The sequence below is a fragment of the Schistocerca piceifrons genome, chromosome 1 (genome assembly GCF_021461385.2).
Source record: "Schistocerca piceifrons isolate TAMUIC-IGC-003096 chromosome 1, iqSchPice1.1, whole genome shotgun sequence".
Lineage (NCBI taxonomy): Eukaryota > Metazoa > Arthropoda > Insecta > Orthoptera > Acrididae > Schistocerca > Schistocerca piceifrons.
In genome coordinates this window covers 111,711,660-111,727,110 of record NC_060138.1, presented here as the reverse complement: position 1 = coordinate 111,727,110, position 15,451 = coordinate 111,711,660, and the positions used below count along the sequence as shown (strand labels likewise).

Sequence of the window (15,451 nt, the reverse complement as noted above, 5' to 3'; positions counted from 1 at the left end):
AGTTATGCTCTGTGCAAAATTCTACCAGGCGGCTTCCTCTTTCATTCCTTACTCCCATTCCATATTCACCTACTACGTTTCCATCTTTTCCTTTTCCTACTGTCAAGTTCCAGTCACCCACGACTATTAAATTTTCGTCTCCCTTCACTATATGAATAATTTCTTTTATCTCATCACACATTTCATCAATCTCTTCGTTATCAGAGGAACTAGTTGGCATATAAACTTGTACTATTGTGGTAGGTGTGGGCTTCATATCTATCTTGGCCAGAATAATGCGTTCACTGTGCTGTTTGTAGTAGTTTACCTGCATTCCTATTTTCCTATTCATTATTAAACCTACTCCTGCATCACCCCTATTTGATTTTGTATTTTTAACCCTGTATTCACCTGACCAGACGTCTTGTTCCTCCTTCCACCGAAATTCACTAATTCCCACTATATCTAACTTTAACCTATCCATTTCCCTTTTTAAATTTTCTAACCTACGTGCCCGTTTAAGGGACCTGACATTCCACACTCCGATCCGTAGAACGCCAGTTTTCTTTCTCCTGATAACAACGTCCTCCTGAGCAGTCCCCGCTCGGAGATCCGAATGGGGGACTATTTTACCACCGGAATATTTTACCCAAGACGACGTCATCATCATTTCTCCATACAGTAAAGCTGCATGCCCTCGGGTATATACTAACAACTGAGATAAGTTTTAGTGATTTTAACTCAGATTTCCTGCTTATCGCAATGAGTCATCTTAACCATTTGGTTATTTGAGATTTACAAATATCCTTCTTCCTCCCTCCAACCTCCGTCCACAGGTTTTAGAATGAAACGACACCAATGATCAGCACACTGGTTCTTGCCAGAGAAATTGCAAATATAATAGCACAAGTAACAAGTTAATGATTATTTATAGCAACTGCGGGACGGTGAAACCTTGCAAAGCACCTAAGGTAACACTATTCCAGTGGCACACGGTACTGAAATGAGATATGGCATAACACAGTCGTCGGTCGCCAGCCGCACAGTCGTTTTAAAATAACGTTTCTACATCTATGTTTCTGTTCTACAGGCAACCTTCCTGTGCGTAGCGGTGGATATTTCTGGTACCGCTACCTGATCCAGGTTTCTAAAAGCGGCAAGGGTAGCAGCAATGTGTGGTGTGACTCCACCATTTCCCAGATTGCGTTAGCAGCACTGAGAAAGATCGCATACCTGGTAAACGCCATTCTGTTTTGATGATCTGGTCTCTAGGCAGTGCATCTAAAAGCATTGCGAAATGAAGATAACAAGTAACAGCAGCAAGTGGAACAAATTTTTATCATGTAACTAACAACCTAGTCACAGGCGAAAATTTGAAGTTAAATACTGCGTACACTTGCGGTTGTGAGAAATGATCCTGATAAGTAACTGACATTACGACTGTTATTTCTAAACACATGGGAAAACATCGCATCAGGAACACACGAAATATTGACTGAGTGCTGCGTAAGAACGAGGAGTGCTATAGAGAGACGTGAGCTGCTAGACATACACATGCGTGAGCGCCTGTCTGCGTTTTTGCAATGAGAATATGCTCGCACTTGTCCCAGCTGCCGTGGTGTCATCTGAGAATAATTTATACCTCTGTGTCTGCAACATTGTGAGCCTTTTTTATTGCTTGTTTGTGAATGCATTTTACTTCTTATTACTGTCTGCAGTTCCTTTCGAATTACCGCTCGTATGGTTATGTTCTTGATGCTATTAAGATAATGAGCAGGAAACTTTGACAATTAGCGTTAATTACTTCACACTCGTAACGGGTGCTGTAGCTAACAGTAGTCCGTTTAGTGAGGTTGACGCAATCACGAATGGTATATAGAAATGCATCTTGCACTCTGACAATTAGAAATCGAATTTATTACGGCTGTCAGAGAAAAAACAAAATTTGCTAACGTACAAACGGCCCCGGATTGTTGACAGAGTTAGCTCATTTCATACGTTTCGCTTTCCGACGCATCCGTCTGTTCATTTCATGTAGCTCTCCCGGTATTAAACAAGCAAAGGTGAAACTAAATTTTAAAATGTTTAGCGATCGTATGTAGCAGATAGAAAAATACTCACGAAAAATATCCAGTGAATTGTTTGTCCATAATTCATCAGTCGTTATCTTGCTGGGAAGTAATTACGAGTAGTGTCACCCGGGTTTCCACCTTGCTCCATCTGTTTTAGCTTAGGTACATTTAAGACATTTTATATTGCTAGCCACTGAAATTTGTTTTGCTGCAGATGACAAAAAACTTGCGATAATTAGTCAGGTGCAGTTTCTGCGATGTCTGCTAATGGCATTCTCATGTGCATTAACTATATTCGCGCCGACCGGGGTGGCCAAGCGGTGAAATTCGCTACAGTCTGGAACCGCGCGACCGCTACGGTCGCAGGTTCGAATCCTGCCTCGGGCATGGATGTGTGTGATGTCCTTAGGTTAGTTAGGTTTAAGTAGTTCTAAGTTCTAGGGGACTGATGACCTTACACGTTAAGTCCCATAGTGCTCAGAGCCATTTGAACCATTTTTTGAACTATATTCGCAGACCGCACCTCGCGCCGCCGAAGCGGTAATGGAAGTCGGCAGTCGTAAATAATGCAGCCTACGTTATGCTTCTGAAGAAGACAATTTTGTTAACATCGAGTATAGATTTAAGTGTTAGGAAGTCGTTTCTGAAAGTATTTGTATGGAGTGTAGCCATGTATGAAAGTGAAACGTGGACGATAAATAGTTTACACAAGAGAATAGAAGCTTTCGAAATGTGGTGCTACAGAAGAATGCTGAAGATTTGATGGGTAGATCTATGTGATTGAACAGATTTGGGGAAAAAAGAAATTTGTGGCACAATTTGACTAGAAGAAGAGATCGGTTGGTAGGACATGTTCTGAGGCATCAAGGGATGACCAATTTAGTATTGGAGGGCAGTGTGGAGGGTAGAAACCGTAGAGGGAGACCAAGAGATGAATACACTAAGCAGATTCAGAAGGATGTAGGTTGCAGCAGGTAGTGGGAGATGAAGCAGATTGCACAAGATATAGTAGCATGGAGAGCTGCATCAAACCAGTCTCTGGACTGAAGACAGCAACAACAACAACAACAACAACGTTATGTGGTGCGAGATAAGCGAGCGACGTGACGTGGTGATCAGGGCACTGGACCTTCAGTGGAGAGTTTCCGAAGATCAAATGCAAATTCAATCTTCCAGATTTACTTTTTCCGTAATTTTCCTACATTGTTTAAAGCAGCTAACCGGATGGTTGTTTTGGATGGAAAAAGGGTGATTTCTTTCACCATCGTCGTCCATTCCAAGGTTTCCCTCCGTCTCTAATAACTCCGTCGTCGACGAACTGCATCTTTCTTCTTTACTACAGTCTCCGGTTAAATTGTCTCAGTAAAGCAGGCTCTTTCTCTCAGTCTTCTGGATTCCACTTCATACCTACCTGTCACGTAAAAGCGGTTCAAATGGCTCTGAGCACTACGGGACTTAACTGCTGAGGTCATCAGTCCTCTAGAAATTGGAACTACTTAAACCTAACTAACCTAAGGACATCACACACATCCATGCCCGAGGCAGGATTTGAACCTGCGACCGTAGCGGTTGCGCGGTTCCAGACTGAAGCGCCTAGAACAGGTCAGCCACACCGGCCGGCTAAAAGTATATTCTGAAATATATATATGAGGGTTGGAACTTTAACAGTGACAACTATTTATTCGCAAGCTATACAAAAGAGTTACATGTTTGCACCTGGTACTGTCCTTCAAAGTAGTCACCAGCGTTGCGTAGAACGCGCTGCCGGCGATGTGGAAGGCGTAATATACCGCTACCAGAGCCTGTTCTGTTGATGCTGCGAAAGGTCGGTCTACTGCCTGTCGAATCTCTGGAACAGTTCTGAAGCGAGTGCCACGATGTGGTTCCTTAATCTTCGGACTCAGTCACAAGAACTTAAGTCCGGGAAGTATAGCGGATGGTACAGTACTTCCCAGTCCCATCGACCGAAAAGAGCAGCCACAGCTTGCGCTGTATGCGCCCGCGTAATGTCCTGCAAAACGATGGGTGAGTTGCGCAAAAGGTGTCGCCGTTCCTTTTGCAAAGCTGGCCGCAGGTGATGCTCTGTAAACGAACAGTAATACTATGTATTGACGGTCTGCCGTGGAGGAACGTAATGCGTTAGGATAACACCATCACAGTAGTACACGAAAATCACCATAATTTTCACCATATTGGTGCTCTGACGCACTTTCGGCTTTCGCGGCGACCCATAATGACGCCATTCGATGGACTGGCGTTTTGGCTCGTACGATGTGGCCCATGTCTCATCCAGTGTTACGATAAGGCGTAAGAAAACCTCTCCTTCGCGCTCATAGCGCTCCAAGTGCGTCTGAGCAGCATCCCAACGCATCCGTTTCTGCATTTCCGTCAAGTCATGCGGAACTCATGGTGATGCAATTTTTCGCGTACCCAGGCGTTCCTTCAGGATACGAAGCATGGTGTATGTGCTAATCCGGTTTCGTGGGCGAGCTCACGAATCGTATGGCGTCGATCACTTTCCACTAATGCGGCAACAGCATGCACTTCTTCTTCAGAGACGCTAAGACGACCTTCCCGATGCATGTCTGCACACAGTTTGCCGACGTTCGTTGAAGGCTTTTACTCAACGTGCCACTGTTCTGTACGGCAATGCCGATTCCCCGCACACCTCTTGAAGACCTTGATGACACTGTCGTGCTGTACGTCTGGCACATTCTATCTTGATCTAACGCCGTTGTTCCTGTTTCGAAAACATAGTGACAACGTTACGTTAGACCGCTCGCTCACAAGTGACTGTGTTTCCCTCGACCGTGCGCACGCTGGTGACGTGGGACGGGCGAGTCCATTTGCTCGGAGGAAAGATAGGTATGTCAACAACGTGAGCTACCTGCGACAATAGTAGATTCCATTGCATATTGTCTCCACAGCAGTGTTGCCACTATTTAAGTTCCAATCTACGTATATTTAGTTTTCTAGAGACCCAACTTTCATATGCTTATCAAGTTTAAGTAACCACGCAAATCAACGATGTAACGTTTCCTTCCATATCGGTAGAGCTTCACCTTTACTTATAACCATGCAAATCAATGATGTAACGTTTCCTTACATATCAGTAGACCTCCCGTTTACTTCTAAGTCTGTGCAATCGACGCATCAAATGGTTTGAGCTGATTCTGAATTACTCCACCTGCAGATGCATACTAATATGACGCAACGGTCGGTGAGTAACGTATCATCAGCGTGGGTTCGCAATGAGTTCACTTCCACTGCACAGCACCTTTTTTGCTTGTGTAACAGCGCGCCAAGTGGCCAACAAGTCAATCTAGTAAACCCAGATCGTGTAGTTTAAAGTAGTTTGTAATTTTCTTCTTACAAAGAGAAGCGTGCACAGCGCGATAACTTATAGAAACAAAGAGAAGACAACAGTTTGGTCTTTTTCTGTTTTCTACGAACCCTTCTAGAAGCATTGCCAGGTGTGTTAAACAAATATGGAACAATGATAAACAAAAATTACATGCAGGATCTCTTTACCAACATAAGCATAAAAGGGCGTTGATATCAATGTAAGAAAAACCGTAACTTGCTGATTAGCCACAAAGAGATCCCCATCTATTAAAACAAATAACTGGGCGTGTTTGAAACCATTTGTCAACTCACAATTTTAAATTACGTTTGGTACGACACCTGCAGCCAGTTCCTATCCACTGGCTCCACTTGTCTTTTAAGCATACAGCAGTATAAACGTTCTTAAAAATGATGTTTTTGTCGTTATTCCAATGAGATGCATTGAACACATCGTGGAATCAGTTCCTTCGCTAGCTCATGTTTTTGAATAATGTCTTGCGCAGTGAGCAGTTCTGTGTGACTTTAAAAGAGCACGGCTTACCCCTGTTTACAAAAAAGGGGAAAATATCAGACGCACGCAATTAAAGACAATTATTGTTAATGTCCGCCGGTTGCAACATCCTAAAGAATATTCTAACATAAAAAAAAGATTCAAATGGCTCTGAGCACTATGGGACTTAACTTCTGCGGTCATCAGTCCCTTAGAACTTAGAACTACTTAAACCTAACTAACCTAAGGACATCACACATATTCATGCCCGAGGCAGGATTCGAACCTGCGACCGTAGCGGTCGCGCGGTTCCAGACTGTAGCGCCTGCAACTGCTCAGCCACTCCGGCCGGCAATTAGCCTTCCTCCACTTCTTATTATTAATTGTTGCATTCTATATGTTATTATTTGTGAAGTTGAACCAGTGGTATTTTTCCTGCCTAGTGACCGCTTACGCCCCAGTTACCTGCCCTGGAGCTTATTTTATGCTACGACAGTGTACTTTTCCTCGCCTTGCCGCTGCTGTCTGGTAAGGCGTGTAGTTCGGCAGCTTCCTTGATTTGTGGGCTGGATGGTGTGTTTTTTGTTTCCCTGGTAGCAGTGGTTCCTTTCTGCTTCCGGGTACTCTAAACACCGGAGTCTGAGGACATAGTGCTGACCGCTGGTTCCGGCTTAGGTGTGTTATCCCATCATTTCATTGGTCATCGGACGTTAGGTAGATTCAGCAAATGATTATTGGTCATGCGTTTAAACTGTCACTAGTATGAGTTACCATCTCGTGAAGTGAATGCAAATTTTGCCTGCCCGTCTCATCGCTTGCGAAGTTTTTAGGGACTTTACCAGGTCGAACCTTGGAGAAACGTCTGCGCCCCATCCCACTTCTCCTTGGTTTGGTCAGATTTGATGATTGTTTTTTTAATTTAATAACTGTAATTTCAAGTTAGCAGAATTTTTAAAAAAATTAATAACTGTAATTGCAAGTTGAAGAAGTTAACTGGTTCTTACAAGATTGCGATTCAGGCCTTCAGCCGTGAAACAGTTTTTAAATCATTACTATAGGGGCCTTAAGACGAGAAATACACTCCTGGAAATTGAAATAAGAACACCGTGAATTCATTGTCCCAGGAAGGGGAAACTTTATTGACACATTCCTGGGGTCAGATACATCACATGATCACACTGACAGAACCACAGGCACATAGACACAGGCAACAGAGCATGCACAATGTCGGCACTAGTACAGTGTATATCCACATTTCGCAGCAATGCAGGCTGCTATTCTCCCATGGAGACGATCGTAGAGATGCTGGATGTAGTCCTGTGGAACGGCTTGCCAAGCCATTTCCACCTGGCGCCTCAGTTGGATCAGCGTTCGTGCTGGACGTGCAGGGTAGTTGACTTACACCTTCTAGAGCACGTTGGGTGGCACGGGATACATGCGGACGTGCATTGTCCTGTCGGAACAGCAAGTTCCCTTGCCGGTCTAGGAATGGTAGAACGATGGGTTCGATGACGGTTTGGATGTACCGTGCACTATTCAGTGTCCCCTCGACGATCACCAGTGGTGTACGGCCAGTGTAGGAGATCGCTCCCCACACCATGATGCCGGGTGTTGGCCCTGTGTGTCTCGGTCGTATGCAGTCCTGATTGTGGCGCTCACCTGCACGGCGCCAAACACGCATACGACCATCATTGGCACCAAGGCAAAAGCTACTCTCATCGCTGAAGACGACACGTCTCCATTCGTCCCTCTATTCACGCCTGTCGCGACACCACTGGAGGCGGGCTGCACGATGTTGGGGCGTGAGCGGAAGACGGCCTAACGGTGTGCGGGTCCGTAGCCCAGCTTCATGGAGACGGTTGCGAATGGTCCTCGCCGATACCCCAGGAGCAACAGTGTCCCTAATTTGCTGGGAAGTGGCGGTGCGGTCCCCTACGGCACTGCGTAGGATCCTACGGTCTTGGCGTGCATCCGTGCGTCGCTGCGGTCCGGTCCCAGGTCGACGGGCACGTGCACCTTCCGCCGACCACTGGCGACAACATCAATGTACTGTGGAGACCTCACGCCCCACGTGTTGAGCAATTCGGCGGTACGTCCACCCGGCCTCCCGCATGCCCACTATACGCCCTCGCTCAAAGTCCGTCAACTGCACATACGGTTCACGTCCACGCTGTCGCGGCATGCTACCAGTGTTAAAGACTGCGATGGAGCTCCGTATGCCACGGCAAACTGGCTGACACTGACGGCGGCGGTGCACAAATGCTGCGTAGCTAGCGCCATTTGACGGCCAACACCGCTGTTCCTGGTGTGTCCGCTGTGCCGTGCGTGTGATCATTGCTTGTACAGCCCTCTCGCAGTGTCCGGAGCAAGTATGGTGGGTCTGACACACCGGTGTCAATGTGTTCTTTTTTCCATTTCCAGGAGTGTAGTTGAATTTGTTGTCATTAAGGCCTTCAGCCGTGGAACACTTCTTAATTTAATGTCACCTTTTATTTGTTGTTGTTTCCGAATCAAATGTGAGTGACTGAAAAATAAACTAACCATCATCAATTGATTACGATCCCGTCCACAATCGTAACCCAGTCCTGCCTTCCTTGGTACCAAGTCTCAATATGAGTCCAGATTTCAATTGGTAAGAGCTGATGGTAGGGTTCGAGTGTGGCGAAGAATCCGTGAAGCAACAAGGCAGTGTGCAAGCCGGTTGTGGTTACATAATGGTGTCGGTTGTGTTTCCATAGAAGGGACTGGTTCTTTGAAACGATCATTGGCTGGTAATGTTTGTTGTTGTTGTTGTTGTTGTTGTTGTGGTCTTCAGTCCTGCGACTGGTTTGATGCAACTCTCCATGCTACTCTATCCTATGCAAGCTTCTTCATCTCCCAGTACTTACTGCAACCTACATCCTTCTGAATCTGCTTAGTGTATTCATCTCTTGGTCTTGGATTTTTACCCTCCACGCTGCCCTCCAATACTAAATTTGTGATCCCTTTATGGCTCAGAACATGTCCTACCAATCGGTCCCTTCTACTTGTCAAGTTGTGCCACAGACTCCTCTTCTCCCCAATTGTTTTCAATACCTCCTCATTAGTTCTACCCATCTAATCTTCAGCATTCTTCTGTAATACCACATTTCGAAAGCTTCTATTCTCTTCTTGTTCAAACTATTTATCGTCCACGTTTCACTTCCATGCATGGCTACACTCCGTTCAAATACTTTCCGAAACGAGTTTCTGACACTTAAATCTATACTCGATGATAACAAACTTCTCTTCTTCAGAAACGCATTCCTTGCCATTGCCAGTCTACATTTTATATCGTCTCTACTTCGACCATCATCAGTTACTTTGATCCCCAAATAGCAAAACTCATCAACTACTTTAAGCGTCTCATTTCCTAATCTAATTACCGCAGCATCACCCGATTTAATTCGACAACATTCCATTATCCTCGTGTTGATTTTGTTGATGTTCATCTTATATTCTCCTTTTTAAGAGACTGTCCATTCCGTTCAGCTGTACTTCCAGGTCCTTTGCTGTGTCTGACAGAATTACAATGTCATCGGCGAACCTCAAATTCCATGGATTTTAATTCCTACTCCGAATTTTTCTTTTGTTTCCTTTACTGCTTGCTCAATATACAGATTGAATAACATCGGGGAGAGGCTACAACCGTGTCTCACTCCCATCCGAACCACTGCTTCCCTTTCATGTCCGTCGACTAACTGCCATCTGGTTTCTGCACAAATTGTAAATAGCCTTCCGCTCCCCGTATTTTACCCCTGCCACCTCTAGAATTTGAAAAAGAGTATTCCAGTCAACATTGTCAAAAGCTATCACTAAGTCTACAAATGCTACAAACGTAGGTTTGCCCTTCCTTAATCTATTTTCTAAGATAAGTCGTAGGGTCAGTATTGCCTCACGTGTTCCAACATTTCTACGGAATCCAAACAGATCTTCCCCGGGGTCAGCTTCTACCAGTTATATCTGGCTATTTTTCTCGAGGGCATGCAGCTTTACTGTATGATTAAATGATGATGGCATCCTCTTGGGTAAAATATTCCGGAGGTAAAATAGTCCCCCATTCGGATCTCCGGGCGGGGACTACTCAAGAGGATGTCGTTATCAGGAGAAAGAAAACTGGCGTTCTACGGATCGGAGCGTGGAATGTCAGATCCCTTATTCGGGCAGGTAGGCTAAAAAATTTAAAAAGCGAAATGGATAGGTTAAAGTTAGATATAGTGGGAATTAGTGAAGTTCGGTGGCAGGAGGAACAAGACTTCTGGTCAGGTGACTACAGGGTTATAAACACAAAATCAAATAGGGGTAATGCAGGAGTAGGTTTAATAATGAATAGGAAAATAGGAATGCGGGTAAGCTACTACAAACAGCATAGTGAACGCTTTATTGTGGCCAAGATAGATACGAAGCCCACACCTACTATAGTAGTACAAGTTTATATGCCAACTAGCTCTGCAGATGACGAAGAAATTGAAGAAACGTATGATGAAATAAAAGAAATTATTCAGATCGTGAAGGGAGACGAAAATTTAATAGTCATGGGTGACTGGAATTCGAGTGTAGGAAAAGGGAGAGAAGGAAACATAGTAGGTGAATATCGATTGGGGCTAAGAAATGAAAGAGGAAGCCGCCTGGTAGAATTTTGCACAGAGCACAACATAATCATAGCAAACACTTTGTTACGAATCATGAAAGAAGGTTGTATACATGGAAGAATCCTGGAGATACTAAAAGGTATCAGATAGATTATATAATGGTAAGACAGAGATTTAGGAACCAGATTTTAAATTGTAAGACATTTCCAGGGGCAGATGTGGACTCTGACCAAAATCTATTGCTTATGACCTGTAGATTAAAACTGAAGAAACTGCGAAAAGGTGGGAATTTAAGGAGATGGGACCTGGATAAACTGAAAGAACCGGAGGTTGTAGATAGTTTCAGGGAGAGAATAAGGGAACAATTGACAGGAATGGGGGAAAGAAATACAGTAGAAGAAGAATGGGTAGCTTTGAGGGATGAAGTAGCGAAGGCAGCAGAGGATCAAGTAGGTAAAAAGACGAGGGCTAGTAGAAATCCTTGGGTAACAGAAGAAACATTGAATTTAATTGATGAAAGGAGAAAATATAAAAATTCAGTAAATGAAGTAGGGCAAAAAGGAATACAAACGTCTCAAAAATGAGATCGACAGGAAGTGCAAAATGGCTAAGCAGGGATGGCTAGAGGACAAATGTAAGGGGTAAGATAGATACTGCCTACAGGAAAATTAAAGAGACCTTTGGAGATAAGCGAACGACTTGTATGAATATCAAGAGCTCAGATGGAAACCCAGTTCTAAGCAAAGAAGGGAAAGCAAAATGGTGGAAGGAGTATATAGAGGATCTATATAAGGGCGATGTACTTGAGGACAATATTATGGAAATGGAAGAGGATGTAGATGAACATGAAATCGGAGATATGATACTGCGTGAAGAGTTTGACAGAGCACTGAAAGACCTGAGTCGAAACAATGCCCCTGGAGTAGACATCATTCCATTGGAACTACTGGCGGCCTTGGGAGAGCCAGTCCTGACAAAACTCTACCGTGAGCAAGATGTATGAAACAGGCGAAATACCCTCAGACTTCAAGAAGAATATAATAATTCCAATCCCAAAGAAAGCAGGTGTTGACAGAAGTGAAAATTAACGAACTATCAGTTTAATAAGTCACAGCTGCAAAATACTAACACGAATTCCTTACAGACGAATGGAAAAACTGGTAGAAGCCGACCTCGGTGAAGATCAGTTTCGATTACGCAGAAATGTAGGAACACGTGAGGCAATACTGACCCTACGCCTTATCTTAGAAAATAGATTACAGGAAAGGCAAACCTACGTTTCTTGCATTTGTAGACTTAGAGAACGCTTTTGGCAATGTTGAGTGAAATACTCTCTTTCAAATTCTGAAGGTGGCAGGGGTAAAATACAGGGAGCGAAAGGCTATTTACAATTTGTGCAGAAACCAGATGGCAGTTATAAGAGTCGAGAGCCATGAAAGGGAAGCCGTGGTTGGGAAGGGAGTGATGTTATTTGATCTGTATATTGAGCAAGGAGTAAAGGAAACAAAAGAAAAATTCGGAGTAGGTATCAAAATTCATGGAGAGGAAATAAAAACTTTGAGGTTCCCCGATGACATTGTAATTCTGTCAGAGACAGCAAAGGACTTGGAAGAGCAGTTGAATGGAATGGACAGTGTCTTGAAAGGAGGATATAAGATGAACATCAACAAAAGCAAAACAAGGATAATGGAATGTAGTCGAATTAAGTCGGGTGATGCTGAAGGAATGAGACACTTAAAGTAGTAAAGGAGTTTTGCTATTTGGGGATCAAAGTAACTGATGATGGTCGAAGTAGAGACGATATAAAATGTAGACTGGCAATGGCAAGGAAAGCGTTTCTGAAGAAGAGAAATTTGTTAACATCGAGTATAGATTTAAGTGTCAGGAAGTCATTTCTGAAAGTATTTGTATGGAGTGTAGCCATGTATGGAAGTGAAACATGGACGATAAATAGTTTGGACGAGAAGAAAATAGAAGCTTTCGAAATGTGGTGCTACAGAAGAATGCTGAAGATTAGATGGGTAGATCACATAACTAATGAGGAAGTATTGAATAGGATTGGGGAGAAGAGAAGTATGTGGCACAACTTGACCAGAAGAAGGGGTCGGTTGGTAGGACATGTTCTGAGGCATCAAGGGATCACCAATTTAGTATTGGAGGGCAGCGTGGAGGGTAAAAATCGTAGAGGGAGACCAAGAGATGAATACACTAAGCAGATTCAGAAGGATGTAGGTTGCAGTAGGCACTGGGAGATGAAAAAGCTTGCACAGGATAGAGTAGCATGGAGAGCTGCATCAAAACAGTCTCAGGACTGAAGACCACAACAACAACAACATTTGGAGAACATTTGCAGCCATTCATGAACTTTGTGTTCCCAGAAAACTATGTGATGAGACTTGGCCACAACTGTTCGAGATTGGTTTGAAGATCATTCTGGACAATCCAAGCGAATTATTTGGGGACCCATATCGCCCGACATGAATCCCGTCGAAAATTATGGGAAATAATCGAGATGTCAGTTCGTGCACAATCCTGCATCGGTAACACTTTCGCAGTTATGGACGGCAGTAGAGGCAGCATAGCCTAGTATTTCAGGAGGGATCTTCGAACGAATCGTTGAGTCCCTGCGACGTCTAGTAGCTGCGTAGGTCCGACACGATGCTAGGAGGTATCCCACGCCTTTTTCCACCTCAGTGTACGTAAACACGGGTCGGCGACGCGCCTGCAGCGCCACAGCTGGCAGCGTGAGTGCTCACCTGCAGCCTGGAGTCGAGCTTGTGGTCGCGCGCGGCGACGCCGGCCACGGCGGCCTCCACCTGGCGCACCAGCTGGTCGGCCTGCGAGGCGACGCGCCGCGTCTCGGCGCAGCACTGCTCCAGCGACACGAGCGCGCCCGCCTGGCCCGCCGTCGCGTTGCCCACCGTCGCCTCCACCGCCTCCAGCGCGCGCGCCGTCCGCTTCAGCGGCGCCGTCAGCCGCCGCCACAGCCTGCCACACACATCCACACACACACGTAAAGCCGGGTAGCAGACCCAGCACCTGCCCGTCCCTTCGCTGACTCTAACCTTTCGATAAGACACAAGGGACAAACAGTATTCCTTCGGTATTTCTGGAATCATTGGAGGATGTAGTAACCGAGTGACTGTTCAAGTTGGTCTGTAGAATTTATGAGCTGGAGGCGTACACGAGTTCCACAAAAATATCGATACACAGCGAGAAATGCATGCTGAAGATATACAGTCCAACCACATTACTGTGACCACCCGCCAAAACCCCTGAATAGCCACCATACGCGGCGCTGACGCGCAGGAGGAGAGTCACTAAGGTTCTGGAAGCTACCGACAGGAATGTAGAGCCATGCTGACTGCAGTGGCATGGCCAGCTACGCTAATGTTCTCTGTTCAGGATCCATGATCCATGTCGCGAACAGTTCGATCACGGTGGTCCCATAGCTTCTCGACTGGGTTTACATCTGGGTAGTTTATGATAATTAATTGAAACCCTCAGCTGACGACAGGTGTTGTTGACATACCTTGATGGGGCAACTGAAAAATGTGTGCCCCGACCGGGACTCGAACCCGGGACCTCCTGCTTACGTGGCAGACGCTCTATCCATCTGAGCTACCTGCTCAGGATAAGTCCCTGCAGTCGCGCTATTCATCTGTGTCCTCGGTGGTTCAGATGGATGGAGCGTCTGCCATGTAAGCAGGAATTCCCGGGTTCGAATACTGGTCGGGGCATACATTTTCAGCTGTCCCCATCAAGTAATGTCAACAACACCTGTCGGCAGCTGAGGGTTTCAATTAATTATCATGTATTCTAGAGAAGCTGCACAGTCATCAATGGTATCTGTTCTTTCGAGAACAGTTACTATCTTCATATCTGGGGAGTTTGATGGCCAGGGCAGTATGGTAGACTCATCCTGGTGTTCTTCAAACCACACACGTACACTGTGAGCTGTGTTAATCGTTGCATTGTCCTGCTTGTAGATGCCGTCTTGCCGAGAAGAAAAACACTGCATGTAGGTGTCCCAGGGATATATGCATGCTTGTGTGCTTCCTCTGGCATCTCTTCCGTGTCCCGCCGACACGCTTTATATACTCTCCTCTGCTAGTGCTGCCACCTGTCGTCTGTGAGTGGCTATTGCACGCTGACGTGGAATATAGGCATTGGTAACATTAATGTGACTGGACTGCGTAGTTTTACGTGGTGCTTAACCTCATGTAAAGTAATCAGACGTTTGCAGGTGTTTCACAAGTGAGAGTGGACACGATCACCAAGGACAGCTGCAAACTTGTGGCGAGCAACAGTGCCTTCTAGAAAGACGAGATCACCCAGGAGAGGCTACGAAAACATTTCCCATACCATAACGCCCCGACAATTATAATCAAATGTTTCCATGAGACATTTAAATCTCTTTTTAATATCTACGATAATGATCGAAGCAGACGAAATGAATTAACATTTGTGCAACGGCCGGGACTCGAACAGTTTGTGTTGGGAAGGTCCGCGGGGTTCCCTCCGTCGGAGGTCGAGTCCTCCCTGGGGAATGGATGTGTGTGTGTCCTCAGCGTAAGTTAGTTTAAGTTAGAATAAGTAGCGTGTAAGCTTAGGGACCGATGACCTCAGCAGTTTGGTCCCATAAGATCTCATCACCAATTTCCAAAAATTTACAAATGTACTAACTTCTTCATCACTAGTGGTGTCTGTTCTGTCGCACATGCCCGACCACGACACTTAGATATACAAATGTAGTTATACGTTTGCTACTTTTAAGCATCGATGCGAAAGCAGACTGCCAGGTTCAGACTTGTCGGCGTATGTGAACTCAAACATTTTGCGCCATTATGCGTCAGAAAATCCCCGTCAGTACTCTAAAGAGCAGTTGTGTAATCTCAAGATTGATGTTTGATGCGGAGTGTCCGGTGCCCGAGCCTAACACAATTCCTTTCTCA

General features: G+C 45.1%; 1 protein-coding gene across 1 annotated transcript in view; it reads right to left on the bottom strand.

Annotated features, from left to right (window-relative positions):
• LOC124785008 overlaps nucleotides 1-15,451 on the bottom strand; it is a 960,541-nt gene that overhangs the window by 204,595 nt on the left and 740,495 nt on the right. Inside the window, exon 7 of the mRNA XM_047254148.1 lies at nucleotides 13,253-13,484. Within this exon, the coding sequence (XP_047110104.1) occupies nucleotides 13,253-13,484 (232 nt within the window). The remainder of the gene's footprint in view (nucleotides 1-13,252; nucleotides 13,485-15,451) is intronic.